The sequence below is a fragment of the Perissodus microlepis genome, chromosome 6, assembly GCF_051167445.1.
Source record: "Perissodus microlepis isolate ML-2025 ecotype Zambia chromosome 6, ASM5116744v1, whole genome shotgun sequence".
Taxonomy (NCBI): Eukaryota; Metazoa; Chordata; class Actinopteri; order Cichliformes; family Cichlidae; genus Perissodus; species Perissodus microlepis.
The window spans coordinates 14,260,499-14,280,382 of NC_140466.1; the positions used below are offsets into that span (position 1 = coordinate 14,260,499).

Here is a 19,884-nt window from a genome sequence, read left to right on the forward strand (position 1 = left end):
CAGGAACAACCAACCTTAGTAGGAAAAGACCTTTCATTCGTCCACCTTAAACTCAGCTTATCATTTAAAACATGCCAGTAGCTGAATGCTTGGTTTTTCCTGCTTTTACAGAACACATGTTAAATTATTTGAATCTTTTTTTTTTCCCCTAAAAATAAAAAATGACTGCTGCTGACCTGGGTAAACTTTGACCTATCAGTGTTCGACCCTTTTATCACTGCATCCATATGTGAAAGCACCAGATAAAACGCAAATTAAACTTTTGATTAAAGAGGATCAAACACTTCTAATATGAAAAAGGTTTAATTGTTCATAAGTCAACCAGTAGGTTCCAGGTTTTGTTTTTTTTTTTTAACAGACTTTGCTCAAAAAACAACATATCTTCGTGTTTCTACTATGCTACGATCAAACCAGAGGCATGCTGAACACCAGAAACACTACAGCAAACAGAAAGTTGGAGAACTAACAAGTAACAGAGCAGCTGAGCCGACTGCGACAAGTCGGCCTGACACAGACAGATGGAGAGGAAGGATGAAGAGGAGGTGAAGGGATGCAGATTACCTGAGAAAGCAAGCTGCAAGTGAGGAGGTAGGGCAGCCTGTGACCCTGACTGGAGACTCTTATACAGATCTGAGGAGAGATGGAGGGTAGGGTGGACAAATGAGAGGAAAGACAGCAACAACCAGGGAGAACTGGGAAAAGATGACACCGTTAAAATGTGAGACCAGCAATAAAAGATAGTTGGATCAAAGCTGTCAGCGAGGCGAACGAGTACAAAGGGCTGAAACGACAGAGACGGGTGCAAAAAAAAAAAAAAAAAAATGGTGAGAACAAAGGAGGGAGACTGGTTTGTAAAAAGAGAGGGTCATGGCAGGGGAAGCACCGCTGGTTTACAGAACAAGCGCTCACAGAAATACACAGTGAACCAGTAATATTTAAGGAGTTCCATTTAGTCTCTTACAAAGCAAGGTTATTGTAGTCAACTAAAACTACATGTGAAAAACATTTTAATTAACCAAAATAAAAATAAGTATTTAAGAATAAAAATAGAATATCCTTAGTTTTAGTTCTTGTCAGTTTGGTAAAAATGTTATTATAGCTTCATGGACGCTTTTATTGAGATTCTGGATGTCTACAAGACTGAGTCAACTGCATTCAAAGAGTTATGCGTCTTTATTGTTACAACTGTACTGATTTTTCTAAATCTTGCCTCTGACATCTGCTCTTCATACAGTAATAATTAAACAGACTACAATTAGCACTGAACATTTAAGTCCTAGGTGACTTGCTTCTTCAGTTATTGCACTGAAATTCAAACTCATCTGATATTTTTAGCAGATGCACCTTTGTTAAGTTTTTCAAAATCCTACATCGCTTCGTTCTCAAGTTATTGCATTCACAAACTTGGGAGTCCACCCTCCCAACCGCACACGTGGTGGTGTCACAACAATATCAGATTAGCCTTTTACGACTGAGGGGTAAAAATTAAACTGAAACAAGAAAATCTATAATCAAATCAACAAAAACTACAACAATTCTGCTACAGTAAGTAGTAAGTATTAAAATACTTTTAAAGATGTTACTAGTTAAATTCCTATATCTGTGAAAAGGTTACCAGAGTAACTCATTTTCTAGCTTAACAGAAACCGCCAGTATAAATCCTGTACCATCTTATTTTTTGTGTTTTACCGCAACCCCCACTTAATATAACGTAGTTGCAAGTTGTAATAAAAGGCAAAATAACTTCCTAAAGTCTAACGTGTTATTGATATAGGATATCAAAGGCCTTTTATTTTAAAAAGCACCGTAAAGTCTGTCTGTTGGTGATAAAAGATGCAGGTCCCTTAATTAAGAGCCCACTCACCCATTAGGTCGCTCTGTGCTAACGGGTATCCTGAGTTGGAGCTGGGTGCTGTGCCCATTCCAGCCGCCCCGGAAGCTCCAGGAGGGCTGAAATTGAGCAACGACGGAAACTGGAAGGGTAGCGAGACAGGCACCAGACCTCCCAACATCCCGAAGCCCAGGGGCAAAGCAGAGGGGTTGCCCAGGAGGGGAGTGCCTGCAGTCGATACCTGCAAAGGAAACACAAAATATATACAAATATATTCAAAACTAACTCTAAGAGTGACTTCCCGTTGGTGGAAACTAACCTGTGAGAGGTGTGACGTTGTGGAGGATGTGGCCAAAGTTCCTGAAGCCACCCAACCATTTCCAGCCTTTGAGCCCTGGCTGGCCCCACCCACCACCCTCTGCCTCTGCCCGTGACTGGCTGAGACTGAAGGTGATTGGGGGGTTTTGTCCGGATGACTGCAGACTGTCGAGACCACTCCCTTGTTGTTAGAGTTGTTGTTGATGCTACTGTTGCTAGTGGTGGACTGAGGTTTCTGGGCTCCAGTGAAGCTGCAGCCGCCCTGTGTTTGTTTCACCTGCCCGCCACCTGATACACTGAAGGGGGGCCGGAAAGTTTTGGGGGTTTTGGGAGAGAACTGGTGTTGCTGCTGTTGGGTGGAGATTATTTGATGGGAAAGCGGATTTGACGGTGAGGATGATGGCGAGGGGGAGGATGAGGGTGGCGGGGTGGGGGCGGGAGGCCGAGGGGTTAGCTTGATGATGGGAGAAGAGTTGCTGCTGTGCGAGGACTTGGTGAGGGTGGCCTGCATGGGTGTGATGAAGTTGGGCTGGTGGTGGAGGTGTGTGTGGGATTTACCTTGAGCGGAGTGTGCGGTATGGGAGGTTGGCGAGGGTGAGGAGGTGGCCGGTGACGGGGGGCAAAAGGACTGCAAGCCATGGTGGGAGGTAGAGTTGGAGCGGGACTGAGGGGAAGGGGAGGAGGAAGCTGTGACGTTGCTGTTGACGGCGCTGCCATTGCTGCTGGATTTGGCGCTGCTCTTTCCCAGTGCGTGACTTGCTCCCATCGTTCCCAGTATCCCCACCGGGCTAGCAAAGCCTTTCTGATGGGGGGGCAGCAGAGGGGAAGCTGTCGGAGGAGGCCGATGCTTTGGAGGAGAGGGGGAGGGGTGCGGATGCATCTTCCCCATCACTGTGCTTGGCCGGTGATTGGGTGACGCCATGGTAACATGTCTCTGAGTCTGGGTTTGGCCCATGGCACCAGATCCTTTGATCGGGCCATAGTGACCGTCTGCAGTCCTGGAGGCTAACGCTAGGCCTGCTGCCTGCACGTGAGCAAGGGAGGAGACAGCCGGGGACGAGGAAGAGGAGGTAGAAGAGGAGGTTGGTAGCGTTGTTGTTGGCAAGTTCACAACAGATGCAGCTGTCAGCGGAGCACTCTCCACTTTAGACAGGGAATGGTGCTGCGTTGTCTGTGCTAACGAGGCAGAAAGCTGAGAGCCTGAGGGGTAGTGAGGGGCGACAGGTGGAGGAGAAGAGGTTGGTATTTGCAGCGGTGGGGGAGACAAAGGGCTGTCTGTGGGACCCTTGGATGCATTGCTGAGGAGGGCCAGAGCGTGGGAGATGGAGTCCAGAGAGGGAACGGTCAGATCTTCATCCAGAGAGTCTGACAAACAGATGGGCTCCGAGGAGGAGAGGGGCTGGCGGTTGGAGGTCAGAACAGATGTGGAGGTGGGCTGAGATGGGGTGGAGGTCATGCCGAGCGATGGTTTGTGGAGCCAAAGGCCCTCCTAAAGAACAGGAGAACACAGTCAGTATCACCCAAGCTCCACAAAGAAACCAGAACTTATTTCTAACCGCTTCTCTTCATAAAGTACAGCTCCAACATTTTACCCACAAAACACTTTTTAAACCCTGAACGAAACTCATAGGTTCCTTCACACAACTCCTCCTTAACATTTGAGCTTTTACTGTGAAAAACGTCAGGAAGCTTTTTTTTTTTTTTTAAGCAGTTTAACAGTGGCTTTATAATTCTGTGTCATACCTGTCAGACCCTTCTGAGACCTCGCCCCGTGGCCTGACTGCACCCCCTATAAATGTTACTACACCTGGCTGTATAAATCCTACAAATCACTTATTTTTTGAGAGATACACAAATATGATACAGCTACAGTTGTATTAATTCACGAAAGAACTTCAGCCAGTGGGCTCAAATTGAACGATTCATAAAACTGCTGTAAAATAAAAATACAAATATACACACCCTTTTTTCTTTTTGATATTTTGCAGTAAATAGTCTGAGCTGTCACTCACCTTGGGTTTAGCCTTGGGTCCAGGCACCATTCTCTTTTTCACTCTGTGTGGAAAAATACCAGCAATTATTCACCCTCTTCAGCTGACATTTTACATTGACGCTCAGTCCCAGTAAAATTCCTGCATGCTCAGAGTTACGGGAGAAACAAAGGACACACTTACAGGTTTCCAGTGAGGTGATTGTGAACAACAAGGCTCTCCTTGAACAAGATCCTGAGAAACAGGCAATAAACAACAAGGTCAGCCAAAAATCAGGGTCACTGACATTAAGAACGACATCACCGAGAAAAACAGAAAACACATTAAAGTTGGATACAGTCGGTTCCAAAGGTTCCTAATGTGGATGGATTACTATTGTTGAGGGTTTACACATATCAAATAGACTTAACTGCTCTCATGGCAGCAGCAAATCTATAGTACTTTGACAACATTTAAAACACAGTTTGCATACGTTGCACTTTTCCGCGGATAAGTGCCTCCTGCTTGTAACGAGCTGAACACACAAAAGCAGCACAGACCTGGTCTGCATCCAGCCCTTGGGCCACAGTGGTTTGACCTCATTCTCTAAGAAAGCCTTGAGGTAGTCCTCCACAGACAGAGAGCACTGGTTCTCCATCTCATAGCAGCTCAGCTTCACTCGCACTAAGCTGCACAGCAGGTTCCTGCACAAACACACACACACCCCACTCAATATTAAGGTGAAAAACAGGCTGCAGTCTCCGAGCACAAAATGACAGAAGACACTGATATGCTTCAAAGAGGCAAAGGTATTCATTTATTTTGAATTAAATGAATAAATAAATAAAAGTCTTTGTAGTACGATGGAGAAAATTAATGAGCACTTATCAGCCGTTTTATTCAGACACCATTTCTGACCTGTGGGTTTCCTCGTTATTCCTCACCATGCAGGAATAAAACTTTAACTTTGGTTTTAGTGAAATATAAGTGGGAAAAACAAAAAAAATGGAGAATGGTGAAAAGTAAAAGCTCTTTCTCCAGGATGTGAAGTGTTAATCCTGCAAGCTCTGAACGGACATAAATTGTTTACAGCCTGTATGAGCTCGGTTTACTAGATTAAACACCAGCGGTGGAGAACAAAGGGGAAGATGAAAACAAAAAGAGACAAAGAGAAAACAAATCACTCCACACAGCAGCACAAAGACGCTGAACGGCATCCGACCGGCTCTTCCAGCAGGACAGACTCGGATCGTTACCTGAGCTTGTCGTCCCAGACAAACTTCTTCCGAGGTCCCACGATTCTCTTCCCAGGTTTCTCCTCATCGTCCTCCTCTGAGCCGTTCTTATCGCCCTCCTCTGACTGCTGTCTGCAATAAAACACAGAGATATAAAAGATAAACGGCTTGAATAAACCATTTTTTCCTCAAGTAATTAAAGTCAGCAAGATGCTTTTGTGCATTTTCCATCCAAGTTTTTATATGCGTTATGCTTTGAACGTCGTACGGTAGCAGTATTCGGGTATGTATCCACAGGCAGCAATTTTAAGACTTCTTTTACATCAGTGTAAATAAATCGATGTTTCTCCCCTGCTATTATTGATAGTTTTGATATTATAAGTCTCCCTCCATCTCAACTTAACTGACAAACACAGCAAGGGGGAAAAAGCTGTTTTGCACTGACTGGACTTTGAGCACCGTTAACTCTGATCTTCATACGATTTGCATAGAAGACAAATGCTGCCAGTGTGAAAACGGCATCGGGAACTCCTCCGATGACATGGGTGGATGGGAAAATGATTATCAGGAGATTTCACATATCACTTCTTTTAAAACAGCTGTCTTCAAACTGCTTTCAGAGGACTGCTCACCATCTGGAACAAAAAGGACTGACTTACTTTGCAACCTTAGCCATGCACTCCATGTTATATTTCGCTATCTGCTCAGGCATCACACTGCACACTGCTAGCTTCAGCTTCAAAAGTGGCGTCCGCAGTCGATCGTCCTGAAAGAAAAAGCAGAAATGGATGTAATGACAAAGGGAATGAGAGGTAGAGAAAAGAAAGAAATTAGGAGGAGGGAAGACATTAAGGTCGGAGTGAGGGGAGTGGGGAAAGATAGAGGCAGCAGAAGTGAATGAAGACTCAGAAATGAAAAAGTTAAGAGATACAAAAAAAGGCGAGAAAGGGGGATAATAAAAAAAATATGATGGAGAGTTAAAGAGCGAGACAGAGGGTCGGGGTATGTAGATTCATTTTGTCAACAATCCAACATTAATGGTGCATGACAAAGAAGACCTTTGGAAGCCTGTTTTCAGCTGCAAACCTCTCTGCGATAGTCTGCCCACGCTGAGATCCCTGCACGTTATTAACGGAAGCACCGAATACAGCTAGGGATTAACCGCTGCGTGAAAAAGGCAAACGTGACAGGGACGAACAAGGGGGTGAGTTCTGGCAATGGGTAGGAGCTCAGAAATATCTCGAAAGAGCTCAAAAGAAACAAATGGAGTTAAATTTCTGCATCTCCCTGATGTGTTGGCTGTGAAAGAAAAAGCTAAAAGCTCAAAAATGGAGCATGAAGCTGTTAAAGGATCAAAAGATATTCATTTATTACAGAAGAGTAAAAAAATAAATAAAAAAAGGTCAAAACCGTGTCATCTTTGACCAATCCGGTCCTTTTTTTCCTTTGCTTTATGTCTCAACACTAAATATCTAACAGTCATTTTTGATCATTGCACTCTTTATGGGTCGTCTGTTTTAGGGGCAATTTTTGACTTTCAGAAAAAGAAAAAAACTGGACACCCACCCAAATCACACACTGACCTGCAGGATGTGTTAAAGAAGGCCAGATTTGAGCCACGCTGCGTGGTGAGATTTTCAAAGCCCCTCCTGAATCTTTTAGTGGCCACAGAGCAATAATAAAGGCTGAAGAAGGACACCCCCCTCCCCCTGCACTCAATCCCTTTTTAGATCAGTGTAATATGTGAGGATTCACAGCTTCCTCTCCTCCACAGTAAAGCTTTAACTCACCTGGATGTTGAGGCTGAGCTTCTTCAGGCGTTTGAGGAGCGCCTCTTTGTTGCACGGCACAAACGCCTCCATGTGGGAGTAGATTTCTGAGCGCACCTCGGGAGGCTGCTCTTGGACCTGCAGCTCAATACTGAGAGAAGGGAGAGAAAGTCCACATTGTCAGAAAAGCAGTAAAAAGAAACAAAAGAGACGAGACGAGAAAAGACGGAAGTGCCAGAGGAATGAAAGCAGGGTGATTGAAATGAGAAGCATGTCATTACTGAAGAAAATGAGAGACGGAGAGAAAACAAAACAGTTAAAGACGGCAGCAGCAGAGGTGACGAGGGAAATCTGCTTCCCAAAAAAAAAGAAAAAGAAAAAGGGAAATGGAGAAGAGTGTGCTGGGATTTGGCTGACGGTGATTTAAAAGCTGTCCTACTCACTCCAGGAGAATGTTATTCATGTCCAGGGTGAAAAATTTCTTCCTGCCCTCCTGATCAAACTGCCGCGAAGCCTGTGGGAGAAAGGTTGAGTCAGCATAGAGCACTGTACCATACGCTGTAAATACATATACAACACTGCAGTGTGCAAACACTCCTCTACCTCCACAGAGCTATACATGACTCTAAATATAACAATAAACCTGTAAGCAATTATGGTTAAAGTGGAATTTGAGCTCAGCTGAAAAGTGTCGGTGTAACTTTAGCACAGACCAAACGACTAAAAGAACAACATGAAGAAGAGTTACACTTCCCAAACAACAACATGATTTGGTGTCATTTTTGGCCTGTATTCCTTGTGTTTAGAAAGTGTACAATTTACTCGATCAATTTAAAAAAAAAAAAAAAAAAACCCTCACTCTTGCTGTGATGTTACTGCAGAAAACCTCTCTTCACTGCCCTGCTTCTTACTTTTCAGTATTAGTTATGACACCAGATTCAGCTGCAGTCTACACTAATAATGCTCATAGTCTGTTACTTCTCTGCAAGCCTGTGTGGCCACCAGCAAAGGAAAAATAAAATATGTGGGTTCTTACAGCGCCGAACACCAAACCTGTCCGTGACCTGAAGTCAATAGGAACCTTACTGTATCAAAGTCACCATATTTTTTTAATTGTTGATTCAATTCAGTTTTAATTATTAAGCACCAAATCACAACAGCAGTTGCCTCAAGGTGCTGCATATTAATAATACAGAGAAGACAGACAACAATCAGATGAGCCACAATGAGCCACAGTAGGAAGGAAAAACTCCCTTTTAACAGGAAGAAGCCTCCAGCAGCACTGGGCTCTGCGAGGGGCAACCATTGGTAAGAGCTGACTTCACTATAGCAGCTTTACACTGGATGGCTTGCTCCTTAAGCAAACTTTCTTCTGATTGGCTGCCCCTCACAAACAGGTCTAAATAGCAGGTAAGTGAAGCTTGTGTGCCATATAAGGGATATCTGCTCTTTCTGACATCATAAAGAGCCAAGAGCAGAAAAAAAATATTGAAAACAGTGTTTGGAGCAGTGTTAGAGGGATTACTTGGACATACTGATCTCCTTATTTGAATCTTTGGCTATGTTTTTAAGTGCTGTCTGTGGTAACAGTGTGTATAGAAAATTTAAAAGGAAAGCATAATAGGTCCACTTTTAAAGAAAATACTCCCAAATCAGGATTTTCCCCTCATGTTATCTTTGAATCAACAACAAAAACAAATATATTTTACCACTATTTTTATTTTTATTTCTCCCCTCTGGCTCAGTCTGCTCTTCTCCACCTCTGAATCCATCAATCCTCTCCATTGTTTTCCTACCTCTCCTTACATGTTTACCAACATCTATAAAAAGATGGGCGGCTCTCAGATATAAGAGCAACGAGAACATAAGTATATGTTGAAGAGGTAGTGGTGAGAGGTCTGCTGCTGTTTTAGTTACATAAAACCCCCTCAGGGCTCAGCGTTGAGCCACATTTCTCCAACACTTTAGAGACTTTTCTCTCCGGACTAAACAGAAACAATAAACATCCTCTGCCACTTCCTCAGCTGAATGCCATTTGTGTTTAACTTCAGTGAAGAGGTTTCACAGGTAATTGCAGTCGCCCACTAACAGCCTACAGCTGACTCACCACCCGCAGGTCCTCGATGCGTTTAATAAGAGGAGCAGGCAGTCCATTGGGAAGCGGAGGCGGCGAAAACAGTCTGCTGGAGGACCCCGGGCCACGCCCTTGGCCACCTCCTCCTACCGCTTTATGAGTTGGCACACCGACTCCCAGTATGCCATTCTCTCTGGCCGTCGCCATGGCGTGCTGCTGGTCGGTGTCCAACAAGCTGAAGTCCAGGTCGCCCAGGAGGTCCTGTAGCTCCTTCTCGTTGGCTGAGCCCAGCAGTGACATCACAGCGGGGTCCGAGGTGAGGTCTGCCAGTGAGAGGTCGTTGGCGGCTGTGTTGTCCTGCAGGTGGGTGGAGTTAGAAGATAACAGGTGGTTCGTTGTATTGCCAGAGTGGGGCTTGTTAGCCACGCTTCCTGCCAAGCCAGAGTGAGCCATGTTGGGGTTTCTTTTCCTCATCTCTTCCTTCTCGCAGGTGAAGCGGCGGAGCATGGTCGCTAGATACAGAGAGTCCTTTATCAGCTTCTTTCTCTTCTTCTTCTCTGGTCGGTGGAGGCTGAGAGCTGTGACTCTGTTGAGGGAAACGAAAACATGATGACTGCAGTGCTTCTTAAAATTTTCTTTCATTCAGAGCCCAAACAGGTCACACCTACAATTTTCAGTCAATCATTAAAAATAAAGATGGACCCAAGCTGAATTTATTGAAGTGAAGGTCAGTGACGTTCATCTTTTTTCTTCTTGATGAATCATTGACCAGTTTCACTCCATTTCCCTCTGATTGTCGATGCTCCCTCTGCCGTGACTCTGTGCCCCACATCACTGTTTCAGAGCCACTGGATTACATCCACATTTGTATCCAAGACATACAAAGAAGAACTCAAAGAACTATCAAAATCAGAAAACTCGATAAAATATCCATGCTGGTGTCATTTGCAGTGACAAAGGCAGCTTGCTCAGGTTTCTCAAACCTTGAATACAGCCTCATCTGGCTGATTTACATTCACAAACATATTAGGGACAAAGTTAATCAATATCACTTTAATTCAAAAGTTCAACATTCACAGAAAATACCTACAAGTTCAAAGAGACAATCAAAAAAAACTTTCCAAAGCCCAATTCCTTATTCTCAAATCTTTCTCACCTTTACGCTGCTTCAACAAAAGGTCATGAAAGTTGCACAAAAGTCATTTTAAATTAAACTTAACCATTTTCTTGTCACTAGTTTTCATTAATGTAGCTTTGCAGGAAGATGATGCCCGTGCTCTTAATCCCACCTTCTAAGCTCTGATTAGCCAACTGCCTCTCCAGCTGCTGCAAACAACCATAAAGGGGTTGCAGTAAACCCATCTGAATGCTTAAGCAAATCTGAAATGTGGGCGGCTGTTTTGAGGTCTGAAACCAGGCGAGTCCACTCCATTTTGAAAAATCTTAACAAACTCACCGGCCCACGTAGGACAAGGCACCAATAACGATCTTTTCACAGACAAACTGAGGCATCGACACGTGCTGACAAAGACCGATATGAGGCAAAAGTGTGGGGATTCAATGGGATTAACCTGCAGTCTGCTCTCAAAGGTCTGACACACATACACTCCCATATATAACATCATCCATTTAGCAATGGCACAATAGCAATAGCTGTGGCTATTTTTAGATGTAGTATTCAGGATGGAGGGGTGTTGGAGTATTCGGCATATACGAGCACAGATAATGGAGCATTTCCTAGAAGGTGGCTTGCTTGTCACAGCAGCTGCGAGAAAGTCTCAATAAGCACCCCTGCCTCGTGATAGACGTACGAGAGGGTCCACAGAAAAGCAGAGGGGTGTAATGTCACACAGGGTGGCGGTTTGTTAGAGGGGCAAAGAGCACACAGATGCCTCATTGCATATTTGTGGTGGCCCACAAATCACTGGGTGTCTAAAAAGGTCAGGAGAAACAGCCTGTCCATATATACAGGAAGAGACACATCTTCAGAATAAATCACCTGATTAGGAATATTTTGTGAGAGCTGCATGCAAAGCGATGTCCTCCAATTCAAGAGTTTTGGCTTGCTCAGCTTTTCATAAGCCTCTCATTGAGCTTAATAATAAAAACCACACAAGCCCCGACACAAACGGACAGGGGAGTAATATTACTAAGCCACGGTTCTCACCCCTGTTTGGGTACTTTATTCTTCTTCGTGCTCTTCTCCTCCAGAGCGTTTCCTTCTTTCTTCTTCCTCCTCTTGATCACCTGCTCGCTGTTGTCATTCAGCTTCTGAAAAAGCCACAACAACATACGCTCATTAATTCAGATAAACAGCAGACAATGACTGATAATGAATTCGGTGTGAGCAGCGCTCCGTGCGGATCAGTATGCTCTTATTGATGTGTTGAGTGATGCTGTCAACACCGTATCTTGCTAACCCTGATGAAAAACGGGCTCTTGCTGGATGTTAGGACGGCAGCGTCACATGGTCTGATAAGTAGAGTTCAGTTAACGGGATTTAGCTCAAAGTTTGAGCACCTTGCAGTCGCCCTGGGTCATTAAACTTGGTACAGGCAGATTTGTTTTGTATTTGGGAAATAAAAAATAAATAAATAAATAAATAAAACATTAAAAGCTACATTTGCATTTTTCCTTCACTCTGAGTTACGTCATGCATTCCGTTGCCGTTCTGATAACATGAGACTCGTGTCTTTGTCCGTATTAATCGGCTACAGTACGGATTTTAAATCAGCCAATCAGAATGTGACTGAAGTGCAGACTTTCAGCTTTAATTGAAGGGCGTTTACAACATGTTTAAGTGTTTATTAATTACAGAATTTTTTTTTGTTTATACAAAATCCCTTATATTATTATTATTATTATTATTATTATTATTATTATTATTATTATTATTATTATTATTATTATTATTACACTATATTATATTATAAGACAATGAGTGACAGGCAGCTTTATAGCCAGGTGAGTTCCTCTGTTATTTTATGACAAATGAACCACATGTCATATCTGGAGTTGATTCAAAGTGCTGAATTTGCATTTTATAGCTTTTCACTTTAAGAGATGTGAGTATAAGTAAGAGAGGCCATCATTAGGCGGAAAAAACAAAATAAACCTGTCAGACTGGTTTAAAAAATAAAATAAAAATAAAAATTTAAGAGCAGCCAATCTACAATACAGTACAAAGGATGAGTGCACTAACCAGCCCAGCGACACCAGAAGTCCTGAAAGGCCACAGAATTATTTCCATGATCAAGAAAAATAACTTTGCAACTTCTAACCAAAGTCAAGAAAAACTTGAATCTAAAGATCTACAATCAAGAGACGCCTTCATGAACAGAAGATACAGGAAGACCAGTTTTGACTTTGAAAGGAAAATCTCTGCACTACCTGCACACTTCTGGAAAAGAAGAATTATTAAATACAAAACTGAATGCCAAACGACCCATAAACAGCAGTAAGTGAAGGGGACTGCAGGAAAGGCCTAGCAGCGCATCTCAAGTGACAAAACGGGATTTGGTGATCTCCATGGATGTTAGTTTGTTCAGTTACTTTTGAGTTTGAAAAAAAATCGGAAACACTTAAAAAAAAAAAAGTGTCTGTTGATCCTTAACAGTAAATGCTAAATTTGTGTTAATCCTCTTAAATCAAACTTCAGTCACATCCTGATTGTTTGGTTTAAAATCCATTGTGGTGGTGCACAGACCCAAAGACTGTGGACCTAACTCTATGTTGCAAGTTTCTTTCTTTGATGCTTCATGTTTTGATTTTTTTTTTAATTGATTATCTGCACATTGTTCTTTTTTTGCTATCAGCCTGTCAGTCACCAGTAAAGCACTCTGAACTGCACAAAACACACTACAGACATAAAGTTTACCAGCGGAGTGATCCAGCAGACTTTGAGGCGTAAAGTTAGTCTTTCTCTTTTAGGTTTTAGTATTTATTTAACAGTTTATTGTGCATCTGGATTTTAATGGTGAGGGTGTATTTATTGTGCTGGCTTTCTTATCTTTAAATTAATTTATCACACTTTGGAGTCGAATTCCATTTAACTGACTCAAACACCGAAATATTGAAATATGCTCAGGTAGTCTCACCTTGTCCTCCTCTCCCTCGGATTCAGAGGCCGCTCTGAACTGCAGCGTGCCAGTGTTGATGTAAAATCCCCCCAGCTTTGTGGTGAGCGAGGCGGGCACCAGCTCGTCATACTGAGGAAAACATTAACAAAGGAAGACAAGCTGCAGTGTGAATTTACACGACTCTGGTAAAGAATAACGCCACTTGCACCGCAGCTGTCTGCAGCTTTAAAAACATTTTGAGTAACTGGTAACGTGTCACCAAGCAGCTGCTGGTCAGTGTTAACTGTGAGCCAGAAATAAATAAATCAGTAAAAGAATCCCAATCCCCTCTGGGCCACAGATGAAAACAATTTTCCCATCATGGCACATATCAAAACAAAAAGGGGGGAAAGAAATAAGTCAAACAGTGTGCAGCCAATTTGTGAGCAGAGAGGATAGCTATTTAAAAACATCAAGACAAATATCATATAATGGCAGGGAATCCATAAAAGAGCATAATTCTAGCTATTACAGCCAGACAGAGAGTGACATCCTCCGAATACTGAGTTATAAACACTGAGACGACAACAACAACGTATTCCTGTTTGGACACAAGGAGCACAGACGTCTTCATGAGTCATGAGGACTGTTTTAGACTGCAGTCTCAGGTTGGTTTAATAAAGGACAACTGTCTATCTTTAGAAGTGCCACTGAACGTACAGCTTGGAAACATCAAGGCAGGAAATAAATATTTAACCACAGAGGGATAATGTCTACCTCCACACATCGAGACCAAACAACAGCAGTTCAGGAGCGTAACGAGGACATCAAATAAATCAGCAGATAATAAGGGAGCGAGGAGACTAGCATGCCACATTATAATAGAGACAAACTCAGACACTCCACTACATGAAAGTCTTAGAAAACAGACACACGAGAGGAAAAAAAACACCTCGTTAGTCATGAAGAAAGGAATACTCACAGCCTCAGAGTTGTCTATAAAGGGGTCTGTCTCATCGTAGCCAAACCCAATATCGATCAGATCTTGCATTCGATCCTTCCTCTTCTTCTTCCCCACGTTCCCCTAAAACGTTTTTCATAGAATTTCATTTTCATTTACAAGCAGAACACAACAGTTTTCTTCTCTGTAATCCTCACATAACCCGAAACCGTAAAACATTAGCACAGTGAGAACTGAGGAAATATTTGTAATACTTTTGTTTTTGGGACGTTTGGCGCTCTGATGAGTGCAAACAAACACACTTTGACCCCCACAGAAACAAATCCAGTCTGATGGATAAATCACTTCACCTAATTATTTTAAAAATTAAAAAAATAAAATAAAATCAACGGATAATTTGTCTTTTAACTTAAAGATATATGGCACAAACAGTAATAAGCATGAATATTTCTGTACAGTTTATTGCTTAAATATGAAATATCTGCCACAAAGACCCTGTAGTGCTGAAACCTTAGATAGAAGCAATAATTCACTCGAGGTTTGACAGTTTTTTCATTACAAATCAAGAGTCTGGAAATACCAAGCATCCCATAAAACTTTTGGAAATAAGTGTAGCTTAACTTAAACTTAAAAACCATAAGTTATTAAAACTAACACTAATATGTTTAACTAATAAAAATTAGTGACATGGCACACACATATCTCTGTGTGAGACATTGAGCTACAGAGTGGACTTATGCATGAAAACTTATTTACACTACTGAAAGACCACTTTGCTATCCATAAGTCATAAATTTAATGTTATTACCTCAAAACTCTGCAATTCAAAATGTCATTAATTTCTTCTAAGTTTAGAAAACCCAACTGGACATTTTAGGTAACAACCTGAAATTTTGATTTATATATGTTAAACGTTTATTTCAGTGGCTCGAACAAGCTTTGATTTCCAGAAAACTAATTTTCAGATCCATATTTTTAGTGCTAGAGTGTAGAGTAGCTTAGCATGATTCGCAGCTCAAAATAATCTTTGCTTATCCTTCCCACTTCCTTTAACCCAGTGGTTCTCAAACATATTCTGACATTCAGCAGCCAGACAGTTTGTGCTCCACACCACAATTTTTATTAATCAGTAATATTAAAAAAAAATCCAAGATGATTTTTTGTTAAATTAAAGGTCAGCGGAGTAGGATCAGCAAGCTCTTTGGTTTTTCTTAATAAATAAATAATAATCACAATCATTCACTTCATATTTGTCACTTGGTTACCAGCTATACAGCCCATTGTTCAAGAACCACTGCTTTAAGTCAGCTTTCTTCTGATTGGCTGTCATTGACAATCAAAAGGTTTGAACCTCAGGTGGGTGGAGCTTCTGTCCCCACAGAGTTGTGTGGCTAAGGTGACCACATTAGTTGACAAACACATGATTTTATGAAACCTGTCCACATTTAATATCAATGTCCATGACTGTAAGAGCAGACACAGTATAATGAGGCCCTTTAAGATTATTTAGAAACCACCACTAATTTAAAGATTTACTTTTCAGCTGTGAAATGTGATCCTCATTGAAAAATCCTACTACAAACATGGAATTTAAAAAAAATAAATCAAACCACTCACATATTTATTTTCAAACTTCTTAGCCAGGGCTTCAACCTGGAGCCGCTCTCTCTCCTCATCATTGAAGGGGTCATCGGGATTGCGGGCTGAAGTCAAACTTGGAGCATTATTCTTTGCCTGGAAGAAAATTTGAACAACAAAACAGTGAACAGGAATGATCGGACCCCTGGGGCAAAGTCAAACAGTTGCAGTGACTCTGTCCAATCAGAAATGTATCAACATATTATCACAGCAGCCTTAAATAAGTGAACAGCTGCAAGTGAGTGCTGGTACAAATGCTCAAAATATTCCCAACACGGTGCTGGCAGGACTACTGTTTGGCCCCAAGTAAGAAATATTTAATTAACTTTTGGTTTATAAGCAGAAACCAGATGATCCAGATGTGCACAGATTGACAATGTGGCGAGCTTGTCTTTGATCTCACTGCTGACATTTGCCTCACTCCCATGTTACATCCTGGTACTTCCATCAGCAATGCTCTCTCATCTATCTATCAGCCGCTGCCAGAGGGCCAAACTGCATGTGGCATTTCCAAGTGCTGTAATGGCTGTGTGACTGGGCTGTTGCTGGGCAAGCCTGAGTGGAAAGGACACAGGTAGCAAAGCAGCACAAGACCAGCTTCATCCCTCTCTACATGTGGAAGAGAGGCGGGGGAGGAGGTCTCCCAACCCTCTGATTTAAAAAAAAAAAAGCTAGAATCTGTGAGAGCTCAGCAGAAGTTGGACGTGTTGGATTAAAAAAAAGAAGATGAAGAAATGCTGCTCTCTTTTGTGCTGGTCAGTTTCAACCACGCTATGCCACCGAAACACAAGGTGCACCCCCCTCTCCAGCTAACTTAGCAAACACAAGTCCACACAAACACTTCCAAGAGCGATAAATTAACTCCGGCTCCACTCTCTCTCCCCCGGCCTCGTAATGCTGCTTAAACTCGGGGATCCTACCTGGAGGTTCTGGATGAGTTCCCCGTAATTAAACTCGGCGGAGGAGCGGTCGTCAGGCTCGGACAGGGGCAGGTTTAGCCTCACGGTCGCCCTCTTTTCGGCTGCAGCCTTGTCCCTGTCGCCGGTTTTAACGAGGCGACCGTTGCTGGCGGCACCTCCTGCCCCGGTCGCTGCCTCGACCTCCCCGGCTCTGTCGAAGTTGAAGTCGGCCTCATCCTCCAGCCGCCGTTTCCTGGACTCCGCGGCGGCTCCAGCTGCGAAGGCCGAGAGGGTGACAAACTGCACTTTTCTCGGTTCGGCCATTTGGATGAGCTGCCTGCCTGAACCTCGCTCCGGACAGACAGCGACAGCGAGGAGAAGAGCTACTTCGCGAAACTACTCCAAATTGGTGGATTGAAGGCGGTTTCGCGGAGCTCCGACGGCTGCTCGGTGCCTACGCGGACGTTACAGCCTCCTCCGCGGCATACGGATTAAACTCCAGGGGATGCGACGCTCGGGGAAAAGTTGTTTTTTCGGCAGCTACTCGCATCCTCGATTTGCTATGGGACTGAGACATTCACAGGAGCCATCTTGGGTTTCGGGAGTAAATAAAAATCAGAAGAGAGGGGTCGCTGCGCCTGCGCGTACGCACTAAACGGAAGCACAGTGCCACAGGGGGGTCATCATGTCCAATCAGCGCGTGGCCCGATCCTAAACCCGCCCCTGTCACAACAGGCTATAATCACAACACCATCAGTACAATAATGACCTTTATAAAGTGTGTGAGTGAAGGACAGGCTGTGTGGGGACTCTGACCGCGTGCCGTGTGCTGTGTGCCGTGTTTGAATCCACAGCTCTCACCTGGACCTTTTCATTTAGTCTATTCAGGGGAAAAAAACGCTGAATCGTGCATTCTTGCACGCGCTCACTCTCAAACATCAAATCGTAAAAGGGAAGAAGGCGAGCCAGATGATTGGCTGCTTCAGATAACCATCCTAAACCAGCTGATTTATCCACCTGTTGATGCACACTGTAAGCAGAATCCCAATAAAACGCGTGTTCACATATACTCTAAGAAAATTATTTCCCCCCTTCCTGTCAAAGATAAGAGTTAATCCAAAATGCAGTTTTTAAATTATGATTTAATTTACCAAGGGGCAAGCTATCCTGTGTGGAAAAAGTAACTCCCCCCTAGTCAAAGGCCACTCCAAAACTAAAACAATGTGGGCCATGATTCCTCCACAATGATGAGAAGCATTTATTGCCAGAAACACTAGACTGCAGTTCTTGCTGCCAAGGGTGGCACGAACAGATATTAGGTTTAGGGCAGGGATACTTTGTCACACAAGCCAGGTAGGTTTAGCTTTTAAAATATGTTTGATGAGCTGAAACACGTAAGTGTGACAAATATGGGGAAAAAGTAGATAAAGTAGATAAACTGTTTCAGGCATAAAGAATCCAGACGAAAAGAAAAAGTTCAATCATATACATATTTATTCTGTAAGTTTGGCTTCAGCCAAATTCCTCATAAGGAGTCACTGTGAGATGAAGTCAGAGTTTGAAAAATATTCTTTGACTAAATAATAAAACTGTAAATAAATGAACACCTTTTAAATCAAGGCTTTGTGTCTTCAACCTCTTAACCCTGTAATCCTGTATGCTTTTCCTGCATGTTTTATTCTTTTTGTTAATTTTTAGCATGACTATAATATTTATAGTTTTATATTTCTCTGTCTGTTAAGGACACTGAATTGTCTTTTGTCCTATACAAATATATTCGACTTGAATTGCCTTTCACATAAACACAATCAGCCTCTGCAGGTTAAAGGTGTGGTATGGCTTATGCAAATGGAAAACTTTATTTTATTTGAATGCAATCTTTCAAAGTCTCACTAAGTAAATGCAGTAAAGAGTAAAGTTTTTGTTCTTATACAGCAGTGTTTGTACTCTTCTGTAATCTCTGATAGCTGTTAAAGCTGTTAATTCAGCTGCTTTTCTGTCTACTAGTCATCTCTGGCTTTCCACAGGGATGCCCCCGTAGATGTGCACATTCGTTTGTGATCAACACCTCTCACATCTATCTTAATAAGTTTTTTGACTTGACTTGACATGTGGTCACATTTGTAAACTACAGCCAATCAAAATCTATGACAAAGTCTACCTACGACAGGGGGGTTAGGGATAAAAATGCACACGGTTACTGCATAGAAACCACGTCTCAATTAGCCTGCTGCAAACCCCCCGGGTAAAAGTTTGCTCCCAGGTCCCTGTCAGCCCCTCCCCACTTTTCTCACTCTGTATTGGAGGGGGTTGGGTGGTGGTCCTGATAGATTGCTTTGTAAAATTTGCAACTGAAACGGCACCTCGCTGGTTTTCACAGAGACCAGTTCAATGGTCACTGGTTTCATTTTGTGCTTTGTTTAGAGGGAGTAGCCCTGATTTTGTCATTCTGGTCGAGATGGATCTGAAAATCATCACAGGCACAGAATAAAAGATGAGTATGTTTAACCAACTGAAAGTAGCTTAGCAACCCGACAACAGCGAGGACTCGAACCTAAAAAGTTAAAAACTTTTTGATGCGTCATATCAAGAACTTTCTTTTTTTTGTGCATTTCCTGATTTCAAAGGCCTTAGTGAGCAATCAGCAAAAGCCCCAAATCCCATATTGTGAAAGTAAAGTGGTAGAGATTAGGGTTAGGATCTGTGTTATTATCATTGAAGAAGACTCTGCAGAGGCAGGTTTAACTACTGACATTTCCACACGCTTACTGCATGTCAAAGATTTGATGTCACTCAGAAAACTGATTTTCCTTTTAAATAAAACCAGAAAAACAAAACCGTGCTGCAAATGACTGATGAACAGAATAATTAATGATTTTAATAAAAATGTCTATTCTGGTCCAATACTGTAATCTATTACACGTTTATCATGTTAACAGAAGATGTTAATGAGAAAACTGGCCAAAAAATGGGCACCACTCTTTTTCCTATTTTAACAGGAGAAGTGAGTGAAGGAGGTGATGTCAGACAGACTGGAGTGAGTCACAGAGACCTATCAGGCCCTTACTGCAGCTTTATTAATAGCACATGAAAAGCACGTATTTTACCCATTTCAATATTTTCCTTTTAAA

General features: G+C 42.5%; 1 protein-coding gene across 2 annotated transcripts in view; it reads right to left on the reverse strand.

Moving 5' to 3' along the window:
- The window catches only part of LOC146385291 (ubinuclein-2-like), a 26,721-nt gene extending 9,295 nt beyond the window's left edge, over positions 1-17,426 (reverse strand). The window contains exons 1-16 of one of the 2 annotated variants that reach the window (XM_084930942.1): positions 16,775-17,425; positions 15,834-15,950; positions 14,238-14,339; positions 13,295-13,405; positions 11,365-11,468; positions 9,231-9,783; positions 7,567-7,637; positions 7,145-7,274; positions 6,014-6,120; positions 5,376-5,486; positions 4,680-4,823; positions 4,324-4,374; positions 4,162-4,204; positions 2,151-3,638; positions 1,865-2,072; positions 562-630 (exon numbers count right to left, since the gene is read on the reverse strand). In XM_084930942.1, the coding sequence (XP_084787068.1) occupies positions 562-630; positions 1,865-2,072; positions 2,151-3,638; positions 4,162-4,204; positions 4,324-4,374; positions 4,680-4,823; positions 5,376-5,486; positions 6,014-6,120; positions 7,145-7,274; positions 7,567-7,637; positions 9,231-9,783; positions 11,365-11,468; positions 13,295-13,405; positions 14,238-14,339; positions 15,834-15,950; positions 16,775-17,077 (3,712 nt within the window). In that variant the 5' untranslated portion in view covers positions 17,078-17,425. Of the gene's footprint in view, positions 1-561; positions 631-1,864; positions 2,073-2,150; positions 3,639-4,161; positions 4,205-4,323; positions 4,375-4,679; positions 4,824-5,375; positions 5,487-6,013; positions 6,121-7,144; positions 7,275-7,566; positions 7,638-9,230; positions 9,784-11,364; positions 11,469-13,294; positions 13,406-14,237; positions 14,340-15,833; positions 15,951-16,774 lie in introns of both variants that reach the window. The other variant, XM_084930943.1, reaches the window with a different exon arrangement.
- Positions 17,427-19,884: the final 2,458 nt, after the last annotated feature.